The sequence below is a fragment of the Rhea pennata genome, chromosome 2 (assembly GCF_028389875.1).
Source record: "Rhea pennata isolate bPtePen1 chromosome 2, bPtePen1.pri, whole genome shotgun sequence".
Classification (NCBI taxonomy): domain Eukaryota; kingdom Metazoa; phylum Chordata; class Aves; order Rheiformes; family Rheidae; genus Rhea; species Rhea pennata.
In genome coordinates, this window is record NC_084664.1 from 115163402 (window position 1) to 115188848 (window position 25447).

The 25447-nt window shown below is 35.9% G+C and overlaps 1 protein-coding gene across 2 annotated transcripts; it reads left to right on the forward strand.

The window, feature by feature from the left end:
* Positions 1-2528: 2528 nt before the first annotated feature.
* Positions 2529-23005, forward strand: IMPACT (impact RWD domain protein). Of its 2 annotated transcripts, none has more exons than XM_062568140.1 (11): positions 2529-2587; positions 3459-3587; positions 4343-4395; positions 5408-5470; positions 8681-8766; positions 10406-10537; positions 10832-10926; positions 15478-15551; positions 17086-17176; positions 20531-20665; positions 22816-23005. In XM_062568140.1, the coding sequence occupies exons 1-11, from the start codon at positions 2552-2554 to the stop codon at positions 22885-22887; spliced, it is 966 nt and encodes a 321-aa protein (XP_062424124.1). In that variant the 5' UTR covers positions 2529-2551; the 3' UTR covers positions 22888-23005. The 2 variants fall into 2 exon arrangements, with proteins under 2 accessions (XP_062424124.1, XP_062424125.1); XM_062568141.1 differs by having other exon boundaries at positions 10409-10537.
* Positions 23006-25447: the final 2442 nt, after the last annotated feature.

Consider the following 25447-nt stretch of genomic DNA (forward strand, 5'->3'; position numbering starts at 1 on the left):
TTGAATTAAAAGTGGAGCAGGCAACTTCTGACAAAGTCTCCATGAGATTCAGTTAAATATGTATCAGTCTTCAATTTTGTCATGTTTCGTGACTGGGTACATTCTTTTTACTAGTGGCCAAAGAACAATTAAATCAATTCTGGCATCATGATGCTGATGACAAAGGTAGTGTCAGAAGCCTTGCTAACCTTGGAAAAATAACCTTTCCAGTTATCAAATATGGAACAACTATGTATTTATATATATTTGCATATATTATTTCTCAAACAACATCAGAACAGAGTTCTATTTTTTTTAAGTTTAAACTAATACAGACTGAATTAACTCACTAAGAAAAAGTACATTTTTTCAAACTTCCACCCCTGCCATCTGAACTTGGGATTTAAAATTTTTGGCTCAGATATCATCAGTAGTAGTGTCAATTAAGTTCTGATAGGCGTATTATAGACAGGTTCTAATATACTTCCAAATTCCAATTGATTTTAATTAAAATTTACAACATGAAATAGGGGTGTGGAACCTAAATATTTTCTTGAATCTAGGTCCAAGTGTGCAACAAAATTTTGCCTCCAGACATCTCTGTGAACTGATTGCCCTCGGGTTAGGCTCTCATTTAACAGCGGTAATGAACCATAAGCCTAAGAATGTACATACATAAACATCATAGGGATTTGCTTTCGTATTCATCTATTGCATTTCCAGGATTAACTGTACCCAGATCTCACCTTTCTTAGAGCTTTTCAGTGATGATGACTTATTAAACTGCTCAGTGTTTCGCTTTTCCTTCTAATTATCTGAATCTTCCTTGCTGCAATCTAAGGTAATGTTTTACTTCAATACTTAGTATTGAGTTAATGTTACATTAACACACATTATCTGTGTCATCTCAGGATGACAAAGTTAATTACTGGCAAATACTTTCCTAGCATCTGATCTGAACCTTCCTAACATCCAAATTTAATCTCTAGTACTTAGTATCTTTTCCAGAGTGGACAACAAGAATGTATTCTCTTCTTTGCAGCAATCTGTAGCATATGAAGGATGCTTACCTCTTGCAGATTTCTCTTTAAACTAAAATCTTTCTCATCAGTCTTTTCAGATGACAGGCTTTCTAGCTTTGTGATTGATTTTATTACTTTAATCCAGACTTTGTTCATTTAGTGCACATCTTTCTTGAGGGATAGTGCTAAAATTGGACACAATTCCTGTTGTGGCTTTAGTAGTTCCTTACAGAGCAGGATTATATCGCATGTCTTAGATTACATCACGTGCATTTGGACATCGCCATATGATGGCTCTCCTTTAAGCAGAAGCAGGGTATCATTGATGAGTACTTACTGTGGGATTCATTAAAACTTCCAAATTATTTCTGTGGAAGTCTACCTAACCAGTACCTTTCCATCCTGAATTTATTCAGCTCATAAGACAGTGCTGTATTTGTCTTGACTCATTTACATCCTTTCCTTTCTTTTTTGGGGAGGGGAGATGGTATCATCTCATTTGTTATAAATGTTCTCTGTTCTAATTCTGTTCTCCAAAGCATGTGCAGATTCTCCCAATTTTTGAGAAAGAGGAAAACGTAGCTTAACCTTAATTCTTCACAACTGAATCGGTATAAAAACACATTGGGAGAAAGCATAGGAACTACAAATTGCAGAAAAAGGTAGCACACGTACTTTGCACAGAAGCAAAAATAGAGAGACACTTAAACCTGTTTTTTCACTGAGCAGATATGGGAAACTTCTCCATGTTAGAGAAATTAATTGCATTTCTGTTAAGTATAATGGAAATTTCATGTGGTACCAATGCTGTTTCTGTAAGTGTTTTTTAGAATAAATTATGCGATTAGAAGAGTGCCACTCATTCATTTTGATTGACATCAACACAAGGCTGAAACTGCTGTCATCTATAAAATTGTCATGGAATTGTAACTGCTTGTACAGTTTATTTTAAAAACAGGACATCACGAATAAGGGAAAAACACCGTCTGACAAGTAGAACCTTAATTCTGTGGCAATACAGGACCAAGGCAGATTTTTGGGACCGTTTTATTAGTGCTGCGCCTTGACTTGGTTATTCGGGGCGCTTGCTGTACGCGCCCGTTAGTTTATGTAAGCTGGGATGGTAACTCCAATGGGTCCCGGGGGGCCGCGGCTGGCGGGGCACAGGCCGCGGGTGGGCAGGCTCTCTCCTGTCACGAGTTTGCCAGTCCTCGGGAGCAGCAGCCCCTCCCCCCCGGCACAACAGGACCGCGCGGCGCGACGCGGGCTCCCAGCGGCAAGGGCAGACACGCAGACGGGCGGCCAAGCCACGCAGGGCGCAACCCGGGCGCCAGCTCAACGCCGACACGGCGCCCGCTGACGCGCACTGCGCACGCGCCGCTGACCAGCTCTCCCCCCCCGGCCCCCGGCGGGGGTGCTGGCAGGGGGGAGGGCGGGCAGCTTCACCGCCGCTACTGCGCAAACTCCGACGCCAGCGCATGCGCGCTACTCTCTCGCAGAGGCCGCTGGACACTGCCCTTCCGCTGCTCTCCGCCTTCCCTCAGGTACCGATGGCGGCGAGTGACCCGGAAACGGCCCAGCAACAAGTGAGCGGCCGTGGGGAAGGAGAAGGCGGGCGGGGAGCAGCGCGGATGTGGGACGAGGGTCTCGCGGGGGCGGTGCGGCCCCGCCCCCTGCGTCATGGCGGGGGGCGGGGCCGGCACGTGGCGGGGCGCGAGGGCGCGGGCAGCCCCTTGCCTGCCCCTCCCCCAACTACCCCCACTCGCCTGGGCGCTAACGGCCGCTAACGGCCGCGCCAGCCCGCGGGGAAAAGGGGTAAAGAGCAGACAAAGCTGGAGGTGTGAGGTGGCTCTCACAGCGGCGATGGAGGAGCCCTTAGTGTTCTCGCTGAGCTGGGCAGCGGTGTGCTGGGTCTTTCGGTGTAAACCCTTATCCTGTCAGTGGAAATACTAAATCAAAATGAGTGGATTTAAGTAGCTTTTCGTCAACCACAAGTCATGTGAGGGGCTTCTTGCCGGAAGGCCTTGATATCCTCCAAATGACAGCTTCGTTGTGTTTGCTCAAGCACTGAGAGGTGACTGAAATGTTGTACTGAATATGCTGATTTCAGATTTTTTAATAGATAGCATTGCAAGCAGCAAGAAATGTCTCACCCGGTAGTTACACTGATTGGGAGCAGCAGGCACGTGTTGCAGCTGCTCCCTGAGTGGCCTTGTCACTGCTAAGAGTTACAGACAATCCACAGAAATGCAGAAGGCACTTGTGTGCATGGGAGAACTGAGCGAAGTCTGCTTACAGGGTGAGCCTGAATTGGTGCCACCTGTATTTGTGGCCTTCTAGTGGAGTCAGCTATAGTGAAACTTGTCACATTTGTAAGTGAACTGTAGAGTGGCATGTCTTAAAATTGTGCTTGGCACAAAAACTATTGTCATTTACTTTAATGTACCCCTTTTCTAGCTTGATGAAATTGAAGCCCTATCATCCATATATGGTGAAGATTGGTGTGTTGTTGATGAAGATGAAAAAATCTATTGCATTAAGATCAGCAATTGTCTGGAGCAACCTAAATGGACCCTCTGTTTACAGGTATAGTATTGTTAAAAGTTTGGCACAGAATATGCCACTGGATCCCCACATAAAAACTTGTTTTTGCATGAAACCCTTTTAAATAGGATTCAGTATGGATCAACAAGATTCTGAATCAGAGTACTTGATAGACTTTTCAGTGATGGTTCCTGTAACACGTCAGTGTGCTTGTAACATTTAAGGAACATTACATAGCCTAATTCCAGTGGTTTCCCCACTAATTTCAGTGGTCTTCCCCAAGTCTCCTTTTTAAATTATGTTTTTACATCGGCTTTGCGTAGGAGAACTCAGTGAACCAGCTGTGGCCACTTCTAGACTTACTTTCTGTGAAGCATGGAGACAAACTGAAATCAGATCAATTTAACTGACTAACTTACTACTATGTGTTTAGAGCACTGAAAACAAGTTTTATTTAGAGGAGGTAACACTGAAGTGTCTAATTACAGAAGTGCAGAGCCCTTACATAAATCTGGCAGCCATGCATGTAGCTATTTTGAAGTTTCTTTTGTGCCTTTGTTTGCATGATATTTCATCCCCAAAGATTACACTGTGAAATATATTATTTGTATGTATAACAGTTATTGGAATCCTGAGTATAGACATAAAGGTTTTTTCATTCTGCAACAACAAAGCCAATTGTTGTGTTCATTTGAAACAGTGATTGTGGCCCTAATGCTGCACATCAGAGTCTGTAAGTAAAGCTCAGGTAATTGAGAGGAATAGCTTGAGGAATATTTATACCAAGTTTCTTTCAGGTAGTTTTGCCTCCAGGATATCCAGCTGCCGAGCCACCTATTTATCAACTGAAGTAAGTGAAGTTTCTTGTCAGTTTTTTTTTCTATTAAACATTTGTATCTCTTTTATGAATTACCACCATTAACTGTTTAAAGCGTAGCTTGAAGTTCAGTTAAGATGGCTTCTTGAATTAAAATATCCTGAGGGTATGGATGTTTCAAGTGAGAATATTTACTCTTTTTCCCAAGCCAGCCTCCTGGGGCTCTCAATGACAATTCATTCTCTTCCTGCAAAACTCTGCTAATGAAACTGTTACTTTGTTGCAAGGCAACAATAAGACTGTGGCAATATGGTGACTGTTGCATGTCCCACTGTTTACTTGAGAACCCCTCTTGCCTGGATCCTTCTGTCAGTTTATAAGGCAGATTTTTTGTCTGAGCACTGATTCTTTTGGGATGGAACCAAGCAGACAAGCTATTTTACTCTTTTCTTTCCCTGTTCCTCACATGCCTTGGTTCCTGTAAGGAGGAAGTCCTGATATGTAAGCCAAAGGCAATGGAGATGTTCTAGCCGGACCCTTGATTCTGATGATAGAGGGACCAAGCCTGCATGGCATGATACAGAGCATGTCTGTCAGAGTTTTAGTTTATTGCTGAGACAATAGAAAATAGTGCTGGTAAACTTGAGACTAAGTGTATTTTAACATGAGACCAGGAGGATACCAGTACAGAACTGAAGGGTCATTGTAAATTGGATAGGTGCTACAATGCTGAAGGAGCCAGAAAAGTAAGCTAATGATGCATAAGGTGATTCTGGAGTGACAATGGCCTACGATGAAGAATGAGTCCAGCTTTCTTATCTGAAGTGAGTGTAAGCCCAAGGACTGAGTTTTGAAGGGAAACTAGATGCTCATAGTTTTACCGAGATTTTAAAAACTGAAATCATGTTTAGCAGGAATGATTGACAAAACTTTACTCTTATGTTTTCTGTCACATTTATTTTAAAATGAACATTTGTTGAGCTCAGTAGAGATGCCGAAATCAGTGTACGGGTACCATTTTCACTGTATTCTTTTTTCATCCTAGTGCCTCTTGGCTTCGAGGACAGGATTATATGGAACTAGCAAATAGCTTGGAAGAAATATACATGTAAGTGATAGGCAGTGGAATGTATTAAAAAGAGACAATGGATTTCCAGTTTCATGTCAGGCTCTATGCGTATTTTTAAGTACCCATATTAGCAGTTACAAAATGGTAGTTACAATAGCCATACAAACGTTAAGTTTCATTTATAAATCAAACCATCAAATATGCTGTATATTTACTGTACATAACATTTGTGAGAACAAAAGTGTGTTAAACCCTATGTCTATTTCTTTTATATTGTTTAAACCTGGTGCTCTTTGTAGATAAAAGTCTTCATTTTGCCTCCTAATCTGTGATCTTTTAGATTTTATGAGTTTCATAAAGAATTTGGTGCTATGAAGTGCACAATTTATGCATCTGTTCTGTATTTGGATATTAAACTGTAAGATGTGAAAATATTTATTGTTATCTTAGAGAAAAGAGACAAAACAATTTTGTATTAAAAAGCAGTATTTCAGCTAAGAGATGAGTGAGTTTTTAAAGTAAATTAAACCATGTTTAGGATCTATTAACAACAATAAAGTATCAGAGACCGTTTATTATCATAGCATGCAGTTAACGTAGCAGCAACTCATAATACAAGAGAATAAACATAACATTTAGAAATACTCAGGTTATAAGGTTTTGAAGTACTGTGAAGTTGCCATAGTTAGCATAGTAATTATATACAGTTTATTTAATACTTTTAGTTTCCAAAGATAACTTTGTAAATGAAACTGAAATGTGTCATAAGCAGTAATTTGGGCACAACTTGAACATAGGAAAAGTATTGTTTTTTTAAAGGCATACAAAAAGGAAGATGATATTCCAGCCTGGATAAGGGTTTTTTTCTAGTTACTCTGTTACCTTGGCTGACTGAGTTTCTTAATGAAGTAATAGATAATTTAAGCAAACAAAAGAGAAGTGTTAGAAATGGAAGAGCATGTTCAGTAAAAAGTTATATGGGATCATATTAACCACAAATATTCAGTAGTGCAGAAAGAACAGAGATTGACCCTAACTCTCAGTCTGGGCACCTGAGTTGTGGGAGTCTCTACCAAGGGTAGAGCTACTGCAAGCTTTTCCTATGCTTTGTCCTGAGCATCTGGAGCAAATTGTCACATGACAGTTGCGGAGAGGAACAGTCTACTTCTGAAGCACTCGCAACAATCTTGTAGATTGTTAAGTTATGCTATTCAGGTCAGTCCGTAGGAGCTCTGTTTTGTCTGTATCAGTTGATTTTGAAAAACCTCCCTGGTCTCTTGTCATTTTTATTTGTTCAGCAGAAAATGAATGTGTTTCTGTTTTAGGCCATATATGTCATTTTAAACTATGTTTCAAACAATAATCTCCAGTGTAATGGAACATTAACTCAATTTAATCCAAATATTCCACTCTTGCAGTAGTCACTGATGTGCACAGTATTCCTTGAAAGTCTTTGACCTATTAAAAGGTCTGGGTAATTATCTGGGTAATTATCTGGTAAACATGGGTACACTGCATGGTTTGCAGGTGCACTTTTAGCAATTGTTTAGGTGATCTACTTCGCTTCTAATCCCTAGCACTCTAAACTACCTGCTTTTGCGATCTAAAACAATTTGAACTATATTGTCAGTCACTAGTCTTCATAATGAAGTGGGAAAACCAGATAATTACAGATCACAAGTCAATTTGAGGAGACCCAAAATACTTAAAAATGTAACAAATATTTTTTTTTTAGATAGTCCCAAAGCAAAAGATTTATTTGGTACAAAACTTTTTTGGGGACTTAAATACCGAAGTGACAAGATAAAAAACAGCCTAGAAAGATGACCTTTAAGACTAAGTGTAACTTGCTAATAATAGGTAAAAGTTGAAATTGGGTTATAACTATAGAAATTGCTAATTACTTGCTCACAGGAGAGAAATCATATTCATTCTCTCTCTCTCATTCCAAAGCATTTCCTAGTATCATATTTCTTAATATGGACCTGTTATGAGATTGAGAAATGGTAAATATATTTTAGAGAACTACTATGAAGTTTAATTCTTGATTCTGTAGTTAAAATGTCGTAATTAAATGTAACTCCTCGTGTATTGAAATGGTGCTTCTATATGATAAGCAGCAGCATGAAGTAGGGCACTGACTTGTTCTGGAATCTGTCCAGATTTTGAGAGTCCAAATTTGACCTAGCTACACGTTTATAACATCCTTACTGTTCCTTGAATATTCTTGAAAAATGTATATCTGTTTGAATTTTTGATTTTGTTCAGCAACAGTGCTGTGCACAATTAGCAAAGTACATATTTAAAAATGTACTTTTGTTATTGATATGTACTTATATGTTGCCCCAGTTGGTGGCAGTAAGTATAAAATTATTAGAATGTGTGAGTTAGCTAAGGCTCTAAATCTTCGGTTTTGGTTTTGAGACAAACATGCACAACTCGTATCAAAGATTATTTCTCAGGACACTTTTAAATACATTTTGGGTTGTTTGGGTCTTGCTGTGCATGAAGACAACATTACTTAGTTCTGAATATAAGCACAAAAAGCATATATTTACAGTGATGCTGCCTAACTAAGGACTCCCAGACCCAAGTCCTAACTTTTTCTCCCCATCCTACAGGACTGCTCCTTACCCAGACTCTAGCACATCCATCCAGTGCTCCATTTGGTCTACTGCTGCTGCCGTACTATGCAGTCTACCAAACACTAGATGTATGTGTAATGAGTGCATGAGCAGGAAAAGAAGGGGCACCTTTCCAAGGAAGAGCCCCTGCAAACATAAAGGCGAAGACTCTCCTACAGCTACAAAATGGCTGAAGGAGCTCACTACTGGCTGTATAATACTGGCTGTTATAGAGAACAACTGACCTAAAGAAAGCTCTGCAGCTAGATGCTCTGACTTAGCATTCTTTCAAAAAGTTACTCAGTAGGGCAGACTGCACAACTTACGCTTTCTCAGCTGCTTTCACTTCCTTGTGTGGCCAGTTTCCATCAGTTGCCTGTTTCCCTCCATCGTTGGTACTTTTAATGTCAAAGACTGTATATAATGATGCAGAAGTCAGCTGTTTCATACAGTGAACCTCACCTAAACAGACCTTTAAACAAGCCTGTCAAAGCTCTTTATCACACTAGACTGTAAAGTTCTGTTTTTGCATGTCTGAAATCTGCATGTTGTTTAACATAGATACTTTCCAAGTGAAATCAGCAAAAAGGATTCTTATTCATTGTGAATTTTAAACGACTTCCAGACAGAACCTTGGTGAAAGTATTCTTTATTTATGGGTGGAGAAGATACGAGAAGTTCTGATAGAAAAGGCACAGTCATCAGGCTCAGGTACTTAAGAAAATATATATTTTTTTAATTTATTTCTATTTAATTCTGATTTACTTGCAAAGTAAGATTTCACTGTGACTGGTTTATGTCCAGTTTTGTATTGGATCTAGATAAAAGAAAACAGCAGTCTCTAATTCTACGGCTTATTGTTTTACCACCATGATCTTCCCTTTTTAAAAAGCAATAGGAAAAAAAAAAAAAGAGGGATGTCAGTGAACTAGGACAAGGTCATCAGTCCTCTTAGGAACTGAATTACTTCCTTAATGGCAGAGTTCAATATACAGGTACATCAAGCATTGTCCTCTAGTCTACGAAGAAATCATTCATAGCAGTACACACTTCTGATATTGAGTACACTCTTGAAAGACTGAGAATGGCCTGAAGAGAAGACAAAATTCAGTGGAATATGCAGACAAATGATCATATTCCATCTCAATTGCATTATACTATATTGAGATGAAAACATATGATCATTAGTGTTGCAGTTATTCTGCTGTTGCAGGGGTACATACTGTTGCTTACAGTGACAGAGTTTGTGTAAGTTCACAGTCATTCTTTTGAAGAGCTTTTTTCTTTTTCATTTAGCATTAGCATTTGCAGATGCTAATCTATTAAATGCATGAGAGACATACATACATCTCATGTATTTGTGGCAGAAGGAGACTTTTTTCTATGGTAAATGTTAGCTTGGTTCTGAGGAGTAAACGACTGAAGAGAAAAAATATATATATTTTCAATGCTTCTTCATAGTATGGTCTAGTTTTAGTCTTTCAATAAACTGTGCATTTTGGTGCTATGTCAAAAGAATTTAAAATGTCATTTTTCATTGACATGACTGAAGGAGTAGATACTGAAAAGTTAAAGTTTTAGTGACAATGTTGGAAATTTTTTGGGTATTTGAACCTTAAGGCTTCCAACTAATAATTTTTCTAGACCATTTTAGCATGCTGTATTGCACCTCTTCTTTTTTATTAAAAAAAGAAGTGTGTTACAAACCTGCATTATCATAGCATCATATGCCCTCTAAATAGATAACTAGATTGTGATATACTAACTTGTCTGTATGTCCCTCTATATCTAGTTGTCTGAGTAGTGGAAGTGTATGATATTTAAACTTTTGCTATTGACTGTTATTTTTCATATATCCTTTGCATGAAGAAAAATATGACTGCAGGACTCTCAGAGCAGATTAAAAATGTCTAGGGAGATGTTTCGAATTTAATGATTTTTGTAACCTAATTAAGTAACATTGAACTATAGCTTTACGTTTTTCCAGAAATGACCAACAAATGACTGAACGCCTCTGAGTGGAGACTGTTTCGGTCTCTAAATTCAGATTAGATTAACAGCAGCATTGTAAACATTTAATGGAAAATGTAAACATTGATTTTTTTTATCTTAGAAATAATGTTAATTAGTATTAAAGCAGAAGATATTATGTAATGGATTGCACATGGATCCCATACCATGACTGTCCTGTTCCTAATTCTAGACAAAATTTTAGCTAATGCTTGATTAAACATTTCTGATTTTGCTGCAATTAATTTTATTCTACATTTTGTAATTTGAGGAAAAGCAACTGGAAATGCTGTATTATCTTCCAAAAAATGTCTAATAAATTCTACTACATACATGTTAGCAGAACCAGATAATAAGAAAATCAGTGAAGAAGTCGATGAAGATAATGAAGATGATTTTCTCTTGGACCATCAGCCAGTTCAGGAAGATTCAGTTAAAATGCTGAATTTTATTACATCTGAAAGCCAAGAAGGTAAAAATATTTCCTTATTAATTCTGATGAAATAGTTTAGAAGAGAGAGATCTTAAGTTTCTTTTTTTCTACTCAGCTTTTGAGTAAAGCAAATTAATAACATTAAAGATTACAGTAGATATGAATAACTATCACAGAAAAGCTACATATTTTTGGTGGTTCTATATGTGAGCTTGTATACTTAACTTTAAAAAGGGGACTAGTTAAAGTTAAAACATTCTTTACTTATGTAGCCATATATATTGTTTCAAGACCCTAAAAAGAAAAGAAGCATTTCCTGTTTGTGATCTGTAGATGAAGAACTGCCGTTGATACATCATGGAAACCCAATCACAGACCGAAGGAGTACCTTCCAGGCACATCTGGCTCCTGTGGTGACACCTCGACAAGTTAGTACAGATTGAGGAACAGACTCTTACAGTTTTTCTGTCTATACTTTGATAAAGCACTACTGAAATACTTGGAATTAGTATTGCGTATTTCTTTCTTTCTGTGTATCTTTGTGTGCTAGTATTGTCTGAATACGCATCAGCTATTGGCTTGTATTATCAGCTAAATAATTGCTCTGCAATGCTTCCCAGTAGTTTTCCAGATTTATTGTTGAAGTAGGTCGGTATTGCTGTTTCTTTGTGTTAAGTGCCTTAGATGTAAGAGAGAGAATAAGAATACTGGTATCTGCCTTTTGAATGTTGATAGTTTGTCATATGATATTTGGAAGCCACTGAGTCTGCCATATGCTGCTTGGAAAATGAATTAAAATGTTTTCATAAATATTTGCTCCAGAAAGAGATTCTATAGAAAAATAAACCTGGTTAAAATGCATAAGCAAATCTTCATCTAGAAATAAGTGAGGAGGTAAGCATGGTTATGCAGTAATGTTTGTCTACAAGAAGTAGGAATATTTAACTAATTCACATCAATCAGTGCAGCTGTCTCTGATACAGACAAGTAGCGGATGTTTACCCGGGTAGGCTGGCTATATTTTGTTTCCCATCATACATCCCAGCTTTTAGCTATTTAACACAAGGCATAGAAGGTATCCTTGTGTTTAATACTCCTGATTCTTCTTTCTTCTTCCTGGAAGTTGTCCTCTTGGTTTTTTTTGAACTAGACTTAACTTTTGGAATCCAGAACATGATAAGAAAATATAATTTCCTGTGTTTCCTGTGGTCAGTCCATTATAATTTCATTTGTTGTCCCCTTAGTTTCTGTAGCATGTCAAATAGTAAATAATAATTACCTCTTACTTCTTCTATGCAGTTGAACTTTATAGTTATCATATTTTATAGGCTTTACTTTTCTGTTTTCCAGGCCAAAGAGCCGTGGTCTATTTTGATGCTTCTTACATGGAGGTGATTCTGTACACATATTTATTTTCTTTTCTCTTCTTCTTATATTTTCTGTATTTTTGAGATGCAGTCCAGAACTATACACAACGTTCAAGATGCAATCACACCAAGGACTTAAGTGATGTAAAGTTTTCTGTTTTCCCTGTTCATTTCCTAGTAATACCTTTCAGTTTGCTTGTTTGTTTGCTTGTAACAGAATGCTGATCTATTATTTTCATAGAAATGTCTGGTATAGCTCCAAGATCTCTTTCTGAGTGCTAATAACTAGTTTGGAGTTGCTTTTACATCACTTTGCATTTATTAATATGATCTCCATTGGTGATCTCCCTTTAGTGTGGAAATTACTGATTTACTCATCTTTTCTTATCATTAACCAAGTTTTAATGATATGAAAAGGAGAATTTTCCTCTTTTATTTATCTAATTCTCCCTTTTGTTTGAAGAATCTTTGGCAAGGGATCTTGTAAAATGCTTTTTGAGATTCCAGGTAGGCTAGATCGACCAGATGTACATGCTCAATGATTGTGAAAGATTGTTGCCGGATTTTTGAGGCATAATTTCCTGTACAAAAGGTGTATCTTGATATGACTGGCTATTAATTCTATTTTTTGTACTAGGCAAACTAACAGAAGATAAACCAAACATAATACTTGTTGGTCTTTACTTCCCTGAATCCTTCCTGGAGAGCTTTTGAAATGTTTATATTAGGTCACCTCGCATTCCTCTGCTCTGCTGCAGAAGCAATTTCAACTGATAAGTTAGATTCCTTATCATAGTTTGATAACTTCATACTCAAATTCCTCTTAAACATTTAAATAAAAATATGATCTAATTCTGCTGATTTTGTTCCATTCATTTTGTCAGCATGTTCTAAAATCTGGCTTTGCAATAAGTCACCACTGTATCATCCTTATCTGACCATTTAAGTTCTCAAACACTGCACAGCCATTTAGTTTTTGTGCTTCAGCTCTATCTTTGAATGGTTCTTTTATATTAAGTTTGTATGTTCGCAACAGAGATTTCTGGTAGGCTTTTGTTTCTTACATATTTGAAAAAAAATCATGATTACTTTCATTTTTATTACTCCAGAAAATTTGACTTGCCTTGCTGTGCTTTTCATGTCTGTCTTGCCATCTATACCTTGTCATGTTTTTGTTTGAATACAACTTCAGCTTTGTGAACCCTGAAAATAATTATGTTTTCAGGCTTATTGTGGAATAACTCAGGGTTTAAAACACTCTGTTATTGTTTTTGTTAAAGTAGCACTGAATCTCAAGAGCTTTCTTAGCTATGCTCAGTTCTTATGAACATTGTTGCTTCAGAAAGAGATGAGATCAGAATCATTGGCCTAACCTCCTTTTCTCGTTCTACAATAATGTCACTCATTGATGATGATTTATGAGTAAGACAACTCCTATTTAGAGGAAGTCCATATTAGCAGACATGGGTTTCCAAAAGGGCATGTCAGTGTCAAGAAAGAGTGTTTACTTAAAGCAAGTTAGTAATTTTCCTTTTGCATACAAAGACATTCTTAATTTCTTCTTTTATGACCCTTACGACAACATAACTCAATAGACCTAGGAATTTCAGGTCAAGTTTTCTTGGTATATGGTGAGTATAAAAGTAGAGCAACTCCCCAAGGATCAAATCCATCTTGTTTCACTGAATGTTGCTGTACAGTGAGACTTGATTGGTCTGCAGACTGCAGGACAGGTTTGCTTTGGTATAAATTCATTTTTCTGAAAGAAAGCCAGGAGGAGTGAAGGGTGGGATAAACACTGCACCTATAATGAAAGCTAGCTTCTTGATCAACTGAAGAGATTAGTATGTGTACATAATACTTTATCCACATCATCTGTATGTTGTAGCAATTTTCACTGATTTTTAATACAGTACATAGATTGTTGGGTAAATTCTTTTATTGAATGCTTTTTATAATGGAATTTCGCTTTTACTGTAGTTTTGAATGATAGACTAATACAGTAGTTATTTATGTAATAGAGTATGCTACCATAAAACATATGAGAAAGGAAAGCGATAGATATATTTCATGTAGCAAGCTAGGTTTAGTACTGTTGCTTTTCCTTGTCTCCTTTTAGCTCGTTCTAATACTTAAAATGTACATTGTTCTTGGACTTGACATTTTTGTAAGGCAGTACAAAGAGCTGATCTATTTTGTCTTTTTTGAGCAGGCACCTGACTAACATGTAGAGAATTTACATCCCTTAATTTTGAGACTTTATTGTTCAGATAATCCGAAAAAAAATAATAATAGAGGAGAGAAACAGGGAAAGGGAGGCTCAAGAGCTACAACAGGGAGAAGAGTAGGCTATTACTTAGCTGTTAGATGTCTGTGTCAGAGGTTCATTGCTAATACAGACATATAATTAATCTTTAGACATTTCTAGGAGCGTGATAGCTGACAAATGACTAATGTCAAAGGTGGTGATCATTTCATAGGCTTTGTACCCTAAATGCATCTACTGAAATGTATTAAGTAATATAAGTTGTTTTTCTTCAATATTCTCGGGGGGGGGGGAGAGAAGAAAGTAGGTGCCTGAGGCAATGTTCTCAGTTAATAATAGGAGTTTTTTCATTGGGATATCTTATATTTGAGGTAATTTTTAAAATTATTACTTGAATTTCTTCCAGAAGAATTGGAAATGGAACAACATAGCTAAGATGGATATTAACTATGTATATTGATTATTCCTGAGAGACATTTTTCTTTTGAATGGAAGGCAGTTCTGGCATTTTTTCCCAAGATTTCTCAACTTCAGTTATGCTTTGTTCAAAGTAATATCAATTATGTATTATCTATTAAAGCCATGTATTGATCAAAGTTCTCCTCTTTGCTAGATCAAGTTGATAAGGGTTGAACAATTGGTAGCTTGTTTAATTAGAAACAGAAGATGAACTAATATGTTTTGAATTTCATACTGCTGCTCTTAAGCAGTGAGATGTGGTAGGAACATCAGTTTGGAAAATGCTGACACTTTCTGACTTTTAAAGAGAAGGTGTTTTTCTGATTCTTTCTGTAAAATGGAAACTCTGAAAAAGTAAATTTGAAAAAAGGAAAGTCTCGAAGTGAAACATAGTGAACTTTCTATTGTTTTCTCTTGTTCTGGTGACATTGGTAAAAACAATATGTAGTACGAACACATATGTCAAATTGTGTCATATTATTCCAGCTTAATGTTATATTTGAAAAAAATGTAGTTAGGTGCAATTCATATTTAATATTGATTTGAAAATGTTTTCTAAATCTTGTTGCCGTTTAATGAAACAGTTTGACACTTTACATATTCAGCAATAACATGGATTAAGCACACAATATACTAATTCAAGGAACAGCAGTTTTCAGTATTCCAGAAAAGTAATTTGCAACTAGCATTAGGGTACTGAGAAACTGCTCCTTGAGTTAGTATGTTGAATATTTAATTTATTTTATTGCTAAATATATCAAAGTTTAAAACTGTTTCATTGTGTTATTAAAAAACAGGCTTTTGTTTAGCAGTCTGATTGAAATGGTGTGTACAAAAAACTCATTGTAAAATCAAATTTATTTTTGTTTTTTTTTTTTCCTTTAAAGGTAAAGAGAATTCTTGAAAAATTGTATGAGAATAAGAAAATTGCTAGTGCTACCCACAACATATATGCATACAGGTGAGAGCTGAATAGTGATTTTTCAGGGTTCTTTGACAAGTAGATGCAGAATAGGAGAAAAGTAAAATCCATCAAAGAATTTCTTTGCTAATAGATCTCTACAGGAGTAGACTTCTTATTTGTATGTTAAAGGTTTTAGGCTTTATTTTGAATTTGAAATCAAGACAGTAAAACATAGAGTAAAAAATGATGTTAAGGTAGTAAAGGAATTAGGAATAAAAACAAAGATTGTAAGTGGATTTGAACAGGCATTGTTATACTTTCTGTAGGATGTGTGAGCATCGAAATGCTACATCGACCCAAAATGAATGTCTGCTATTATTTTTTTTTTAATCTGGGCAAAATGACTTTTTATTCCTGACCTTATTTTTGGAAATGACTGAAAAGTTTTAGCTCAAATAAGAGTTAAAATTGAAAGTCTGAAGCAGACATCTGGCATATAAAGTTTCTGCAGAAATGCTTGAAACTTCAGGGAAAATGAGAAACAGCTAGAAAGAGTTTTGCAATTGTCTGTCTCTGGCAACTTTTGCAAACATAGCTTGTGTGAAATGAATAGGTCTCAGTACAGGTAGACTGATGTAGATTTTCTGAAGAACATAATCAACAGTGAAAGAAGCCCTTTCATTGCTAGAGGAACCAGTCATCTGAAACAGCATATATGGAAAACAATCCATTCACTCATATCTTAGAGTGATGATAGTGACACATGAAAATTAGAGCAACTGAAAGTTTACTTCAACAAGTCTGCTGAAGTTAAGGTTTCTATAAAGAGAGGGTTTGTTTTGTCACTGCTGCTGCTAATTTGACTCCTTGCACTCATGCTATCTAAACATACTTCCAAAAAGTAGCAGAGACATTCTTGTTGCTTCGTATTTTTCATCTGGTATCATAAGCTTCTGTGTAAATGCAGAAGTTATGAAATCAGCTGGGTAACAACAGTAGACCTCTGTGAGGATTACTTTTGGAAAATTAGACTTAGTTTGTATTCCTCTATATGAAACAATAGGCTCCAAAGTTTCTTGGAGTGCTCCCTGTATAAATCTTCAGCTGTGCCATAGCCTGTCACAACTTTGCTCTGGAGGAAGCCTCGGTAGATGGCATGGAGAACAGAAGCTGAATTTCAGTAATAGTTTCATACTACTCCTGAAATCTAGACTTCGCTAATTATTGATAGTAGTTTTGTTAGAGTTCTTCCAAATCTATTCCTGCACCATAATTCATACTTGTATCTGATAGAGTTGGTTTTGATTTAAGCTTAGGCTGAAAACCTGAGTTTTTCTGAATAGGGACATTACATTGATAATGAGTTAAGAGTTAACCTGAGATAGTCAAAAGTATTTGTAAAAGCTTCTTAACACATTTTATACTGTACAGATAAATATTTGTGGTTTACCCTAAGCTTCATCCTGTTTTCACGTAAATGCTCTTAGTAGGGAAGCATATGTTTATGAAAGATTTCTGAGACTTCAGTAATCATGTGAAAATGTTAATTGATTGACATTTTTGAAATCCATTCTGTTTTCACTTTTTAAAGAATATACTGTGAAGATAAGCAGACCTTCTTACAGGATTGTGAAGATGATGGGGAGACAGCAGCAGGAGGACGTCTTCTTCATCTTATGCAGGTTATAGGAATTAAACTTTGACTTCTGGCAGTCTTGCCTAGATTTTAAAAATCACAACAGTGTAAATAAATTTATAAATAAAGTGTAAATGTATTTATAAAAGTAAAGCAGTAGATGATTGCTTTCTCAGACATGAGAGAGAAGTATAGACTGTTGCATACATGTAATAAATTAAATCTTTGATCATAAAAATGAATATTGTTCGTAGATTGTGGTAATAGCTTGAACAGTTCAAAAGGGAACTAAATTATGATTCCTATGCTCACTATGTGGTCTAAGTTTACAGAAATAGAAATTTGAAACAAACTGATGGACAAGACAAAAGAGCTGACCTAAGCTCAAGTCTTTCATTCAATTTCCTTTTATTATTCGTAATAAAAAAATGATACTATTTGAACTTGCAGAGTTGGACTTCAAATGGGAAGGGTAGTGGAGATGAGGGAGTTTTTCTTTGTACTGTTTCCAGTTCTAGGTCCTTAGCTGTCATGTTCACATGTTTCTTTGTTTTCAGGCATTGAAATAATACTCCCTCAGCAAAGTTACTACTAAATGTGAACTGAGATTGATAAATTGTGATTCACCAACATGATGCAAGCCCATCAGTAGTACCCCAAGTAAAATATCTTAACAGCCGGGAACAGCTAGATGTATTTTATGCTGTGTAACTTAAGGCACACTGCTGTCACCTTCAGAACATGGGTTTTCTTTTTCCATCCTTTTCCAGTTTGCGTATTCTCTTACTTAATGTGCTGTACAGCGTGTTAAGCAACACCATTTCTACCACTTAGTCTTGGAGACTGTTTTAAAGCTTAATTTTTGATTTCAAAGTTTATTTCTGAAACCAATTATAACTGACTGAAGCACTTTGACAATTTTCATTTAGAACTTTTTGAACTTTCATTTAGTCAAGTTTGAGCAAGCTCAAATTTGACTTGGGAAGCCAAATCTTATTTTATGTAATATATGCAAGCATGGGTGGTAAGTGTGAAAACTTTACTATAATAATAACAACTTTGCAATTACTATTCTCAGAGGTACCTGATTTATTCTGAGCTTATATTGAGCACACTTTTTAGTCTGCTAATGTATACTTTTGAAAGTTCTCAAATTTAGAGTATGTAGGCTCTTAACAGTCCATAAAAATCCAGCTTAGAAAATGACATGAATTCAAATATGAATGTGTGTAAATCATGTGGATCATTTCTTTCTACCTGTAGTCCTAATTACCAGAGTGTATTTGTTTTGGGAGAGTACTTCTGCAGGGATTTCTGCAACTAGGAAAAGATTAAAATAGTTTTTGGGCTTATTTCTCTTCATTTTTCCTATATAAATACTTACGACTAGTGATGCGGCTTGAAAATTAAATGGTTTAAACCACTTATTCTTCTGTAGTTATAGTTCTTCTCTGCAATAGAAGTTTTATCTTATTTCAGAGAAACCTAACACTTCAGGCAAGATAGCATTTTCCGGTTACAAGAAATGGTGTTGTAGATTAACTTTTAAAATTTAAAGTTAGAGTTAAAAAAAAATTTCCCAGCTGTCTTTAGCATCCTGTTTACCGTGAACAATTGCTCTAAATGGACTTCATTGCTAATGTGTAAATGTAGAGTAGAAAACGCCTCTCACAGAAACTGCCTCAGTCTTTTTTTATGTTTTTACATTATCCTTTTTATTTTAAAATTCTAAGAATATTTCTATCTTCACAAACAGCAGTAGAATCTTCTGATGTTATTGCTCAGATGACACAGATGCTTTTTTTTTCTGCTTACTGGAGGTCATGAATAGTGTTTATGTGCTTATTGATAACTACCTTTTAAGGGATTTTCCACCTCTTCCGCTCCACCAAACCACCATGTAACTTGCAGAACATGATATATTTGCTCAGCTATATGCAAATAAAGCTGTGTTTGCTGTGTCTGGCTCCAAGCCATCTGTAGACATTTGTGCCTAGCATTAGCACTACTATGCAGGATTTAAGAATAAGCTGTTTTTAAGTGAAGAATTTCCACAGAGATTTTAGATTTCTCAAGTTGAGGGGCAAATTCAGGATCATGGTCACTATTCATACAAGACTAACTTGAGCAAAAATTGGTAACTCAGGATTTTTGCTACATGTTTGCATGTGGTAATATAAATTTGACTTAAACAGTGATACCTGGGCCTTTGTACTTCCATTTGTATTATCTTGGCATGTGGCTTCCAAAGCTGGTTCTGACTGGGTAATTTCTAGCTCAGTGCTTTGATCAGACATGGTAAATCTACAAAAGCTGATTGTTTTGTACAAGTGGTGAACTAAAACAACACTAATCATTACTTGCAGTTTGATCTTTGAGAATTCAGGCTAACTTGGGAACTGGGATTTTTCAAAGGAAGCAAAGAATTGATATTTTGGCAAGACATGTTTTTCTCTTCTGTATTTAGACAATTGCTATTCATTGTCTTTCTAATGTTTGTTTGCTGCTAATGATGGAGATCTCCTTGAGGAGAGAATTACTCTAAGGTGGAATAAATGATAGTTTTCAAGTGTTATCAAGTCGCACTGAGGTATTGTGAAAAATAAAGGTGTTGAAGATCTTCCATGTTTCTTGCCTTAAGCAACGGTAAAAGAAATCGTAATTTAATGTTCTGTTTAATTCTCTCCTTGATTACTTAGTTTTGAAAATAGTATATAAAGATTTAGTTTCTTTCAGTCCTAAAGATCATCAGCATGAAGTATGTATGTATGTGCTGTTTGCTAGCAGGCAAGGAATCACAATTCAAACCTAGAAGATTCAGAAGTTTTTCTGTATTCTCCAGATGCTGTTGCTGAAATCCTGCAAATGGCAACAGTATTAGCTATGGCGTTTCAAGTATCCATATGACCTGTGCCTCATTTGCCTGTTTACTGGCTGTTGTTAATTCTGTACACTAACATTTCAAAAATGTGGATAGATGATGTGCTTAGTAACAGAGGCTCTCTGGAAATAATAATGTGCCCCATCAAAAAATAATAAGCGTAACGCAGTAAGTGTCACTATAAATAGAATCTGAGGACTTTGATGCATGGATGAGCAACTACAGTATGCATGAGATAGCTTTACCCCTTTCTGAGGGATGTATTGACTCATTCTGCTTTGAATTTACCTTTGAGTAAAGGCTCAAAGGGGGGCATTTACCACAGAATTACTGACTTGTCTTCATTTGTTGCCCTGTGATAACTTCTCCATGTGAAACAGCTGACTGTAAATTCTTCCTAAAAGCGCAAAAAAGTAGACTCTTTCTATGTCTAAGAGAGCTATCAATAGCAAAACTAGCTTAATAGAAAACAAAAACCCACTTTTTTTCTTTTTCTTTTTTTTTCCCGCCCTTTAACAGATTTTGAATGTCCGCAACGTGTTAGTGGTGGTATCCCGCTGGTATGGAGGTATTCTATTAGGACCAGATCGTTTTAAACACATCAATAATTGTGCAAGAACTATCCTTGTGGAATACAACTACGTACATTCAGTGGTAAGTTACTGCCTTTTAAAATGAAAGTATTTACGTGATAGCTTACATAAACTGGCACTGTTCAGATGAAGCCAGAAGAGAAGTAATACTAGCTGTATCATCTTCTAGTTGCTTTGATGCACTCAGAGTAAGCATAGGATCATTACAAAGACTAAGAATTGTTTTCCTTTTTCATATTGCATAAATTATCATTGTTCTTTTTAAAATTTGTGTATTTTTTTCACTTGTTTGAGAATACAGTAGTGTTAATTGTAAACAAAAAAAGTGACAAAACTGAAGAAAGCTCTACATAAAAAATACTTGGTGTCTTAGATGGTGCATGAGATCCCTGTATTACAGTATATTTCTTGAAAACCAGCCTCATAAAATAGGTGCCAGTTTTCCCTCAAGTAATGTTCAGATGCAGATGGGAAAATAAATTTTCATTAAGTCACTGCTAGTAGGAACACCATGTTAGGCAGTACATGTAGCAGTATTGACTTGAAAGATACTGGGGTTTGCTTTAAAGCTATTTTCTTTGTCCAATATTTTTTGACATTCTTATTTCTTCTTAGATACTATTTAGCAACAGAGATGTTTTTCAGAAATGACAGAATTAATATTATACTGTGAGTTCCCTTATATGCCTTGTACAGGGTCCACTTTATGATGAAAATACAGCATAGCTGTGCTTCTCTTAAATACCTTCACAGAGGCAAACTGAGAACCTGACTCTGTGTCCTTGCCAGTATTGTACCCGCCTCCAGGCGGTATTGGGAGCTGTCTTTCAATTCTCATCAGTAATTTCCTGATGCATTAGGTGGTTTTGAGCAGATACAGATACCTGCTACCCATCTTCCACAGAGTCCTTGGGTGAGAGAATACAGAAAATAAAGGGAATGAAGTTAGGGACCTGCTTTATAAGTGGAAGTGGGTATATGTGTTTACATAAAAGCATCTAAGGTTATTGTGGCTGAATGCTGAGCATGCTTCCTAATTCCTCTGCCTGCACTTGTCAGTTATTTGCTTTTTTACATTTTAGAGGTATTTGTATATACTTACCGATTCCCCTTCTTGTCCCCTGATCAGTGTTTTCTTTTGTTTATATATCTTGCTCATACAATATGAGGAAATTATAATGTGATTTTTAAGCATTTACCCTCAAGAGAAAAATTAATATTGGAAATTACTTGTCATTTTTCAATATTTCTTTATTGTTTGTTAACCAATATGTTTTATTACCAGTACCCCTTGGAAAAATAATAGATGGAAATTACAGTAATTACTATTCTAGTGCCATGAATGTGTCCATGAAAAAGGATGCCTTCAGCTAACTTTCTTCAGAATGGTAGAATTCAAACATCCTGTTAGGGTCTCTTTCCATTCCATGCAGAAGAGGCAGGTGAGAGATTACTAAGTCACAAGTTTTGTGAATTGTACTGGCACATTCCCTCGTCACACTGAGAAGTGCACAGGATGAATACATACTGTGTTTAATTAGAGTAATCCTAACCTGACAGTATGCTGAAATCCACAAAGAAATTAGAAATTATAACTATGGTCCCCCAAACTCAGAAAGTGCAAAAACTTACACAGCAATTGGTTTTCACATGTGAAGAAAAAATGTGTTTTTCACAATTGACAGTCAGAGTAGGCTGCATGATGCAATGTTGATGCTGTAAGACTGGTAAAGTTCTGTTTTTTCTCAGTGTAGGTGTATTTTGCTTATGGAGCTGTACTGGTGTACAGCCTATCTTTTGATATAGTTACATCCTCCATAGAAGGAATTTTGTAGTATAGTGTAATAGTTTTCCTATATAGTAAGCTCCTCCTTGAGTAGAAATGGCTTAGATTATTTCTGCATTACATGCATTTGTTGGCATAAGTATATCAAACAGAAATTTCAAAGAGGTTGTATCCTGCCCAAAAGCTTTATATTTTGAGCCTCTAATTTTGGCATTGCTGAAGAAGTTTATAAATAGCAAGGTAAGCAGGAAAAATAATGAAACTTACTGGTTAAATATTCTACAGTTGTTAAAAATTGTCACAAATACCAGTAAATTATGAACACTATTCGTATTCAAGTAAGTTTTATAGATGACCTTGAGAGAGTACTCGCAGTGTGTAGGAATGTTGCTTTTAAGTTTGGATTTGCTTGGTTTTTATTTCAGGAAGAATCATCTAAACAAGTGGGAAAGAGCAAAAGGATAAAGAAGGACAACAAGAAGAGAATGGAACATTAATTTATTGTTAAAAACTAAAAAGAATTACTTTGCGCATTTTTATAGAAATGAAATGGGGACATTATTGCCTTATCCACAACACACATTTTGTATTCAAAAGAAAATTCAGTAAACCTATAGATACATTTTCTTCTTGTTCTGTCATTTCTTCAGCTATTCTGGAGACCTTAGACAAAAGAGTTTTCTGCAGTATACATTTCATCTCCTTGCTATGATGACATCATAACATCCAGAAACATTTTTTCCCCTCAACTATGGATGATTAATTAAAATGTGGATTATCTATCCTCTCTATTATTGGGTTAGAACATAAATACCAACCTCTTACTAAAACAGGGATCCTAATTTCTTGGCTTGAGGGTGAGACTGAAGTCATTAAGAATCTGCAAATGACCCTTTTTTTGAAGTTTTCAATACCTGAAAGGAAAACAGATGACCTAGTGCTATATGGCCTTGGAGAACCTGGTCCTGCCTACACAGTTCTCAGTCACGCCTGATAGAACCTACTTGGTGACATAAAGACTGGACACGTGTGGTTAACTACCGGAATGTAAAGGTGCTCCCTCAGAATTTCTTTGAGGAGCATACCGTGAGTGTCAGACTCTGGGATCTTGTTGAACAGCTGAGAATACATGTCCTTTAACTAAGGAAACTAGTGATTTCAACAAAGAATGTGGAGATTTTTAAATTACACTGTTACAACTAGTAATGGACGTTACAATCCATTTGTTAGTGATGTTGAATGGGAAAAAATACAAATGTTAAAAATACAGTCACAAACACTTCGCATTTTTCTTCTCTTTTATTAACAGCTGCCAGACTTTTGTCTAATGTATTATAGAAACATTTAACAGGACATTTCTGGCAGTAAATTGTTATCTTGATACTTAGATGAGATTAATTTTTTTAACATTACCTCAGTATCTTTCACTTGCAGAGGATGGATTAAATGATCTGATCTTTCTTAATTAATTTCTAATCTTGTTGATCTTTAATTATTAGCATTTGAGTCAGATGCTTTCTTAGTTCAGGTATACCTGAACTATTTTGCTTGTAAAGTAATGCTGGTTAATGGTTTTGTGTAGTGGCAAAAGGTATAGTTATGGTTGCATAGTTTAAAAGTGTATTTTTAAGACTTGCTTGTTTGATCATCAATCCAGTGTACATACTTTTGCCAATATGTTTTACACTTCATTATTGTTCTACAGTACAGCTACTTTAGGAAACCTTTCCAAAGGTAGATTTCATCTAATTAAACTAATTATCACAGAGTTTCACATAGCAAGAGATATTTCTTAACAGTTGCAGTAACTTAAAGGGGTACTGATATACTAACGATATAGTATAGTATACTAAAGTGCATGTAGTATACTAATGGTATAGGTATTTTAGTAACTAAAATTAATTACTAAACTACTATATGTTTCTTTTTTTTTTAGAAAAAAAAGCTTTTACCATAGATTCTGTGGCAGACAGATCATGCAGTGATTTACTGAAACAATTTTATGCAGCTTGTCTGCGCTGTTAAGCTCTTTTGTAGTCAGTCTAACATCTGTACTTGTAATTACAAAAAGACATTCTTCCCAGGGAAGAAGATCTGTGTATTACCTTATGTAAAAGTCTTGGCATTTCTTGAGTGGTACAACTATTTCTTGCTCATAGTTCATGAGAACTTACTGATGGACACTCTTAAAGTAAAAATTTTGCCATGCACTTGCAGTATTTTATTGATTTAAGTATTCCAAAGTTTCTGATGCCTTCAGTAGAGTTTGAAATTGTCACAATTAATTTAAGAAGAAAAGCAGATGAACTGCTAGACATTCTGCTACAGCTGCTAATGATTCCGTTTCAGTCATGGTAATGTGTATTCTCTTCCCTCAGAGCACCGTTGAAGTTTGAATGCTCAGAACTGACAAGTGATTCTGAAGGTCTTAGTGTTTGGATGTTCAAACTGAGCTAGGTCTTTCTGTTTTTTTCAAAAATACTGATCCTTGTTCTCAAAAATCTTATGTTCTAGTTTTGCATGATGATGAAAATGAAAACCCCCAAACGAAAGAAGCAGATTTTTGGTAACCGGTCGCTGCCTTTAATGAAATAGACTCATATAGCTCATCCACTTGATGAGCAAAATTATAACATAGTAACTTAGAACGGCTGGTTAAAAACCTTTAGAAGCAGGTCATAGAAGTGGAGCTATGTTTGTATTTTCACAGTTTTTCCTTCAATGAGAATATAAAGTGCTGACTAGCTTTCCTTCCTGTGGACACTTTTTTTTTTTTTTTTTTTTTTTTTTTTTTTTTTTTAAGAGATGTTGCATTCTCTTCCTTTTTTGGTTTATAAGCATTTTCTAAGTTTAAACTTCCTTTATTCAATGAAAATGTTCTACATGTGGCTTTCCTGAAGAATTTTGCAACACTGACTTTTGTCCTTTGAGAGCAATGCCTCAGTATACCTTGTGCCATAAAAAACATGTTATTCCTGTGGTACTTTGAGTCCCGTCATTTCACTGAATACAATTGTTTCCGTTTTGTAACTGAGAGAATATAGGAGCAGCAGTAAT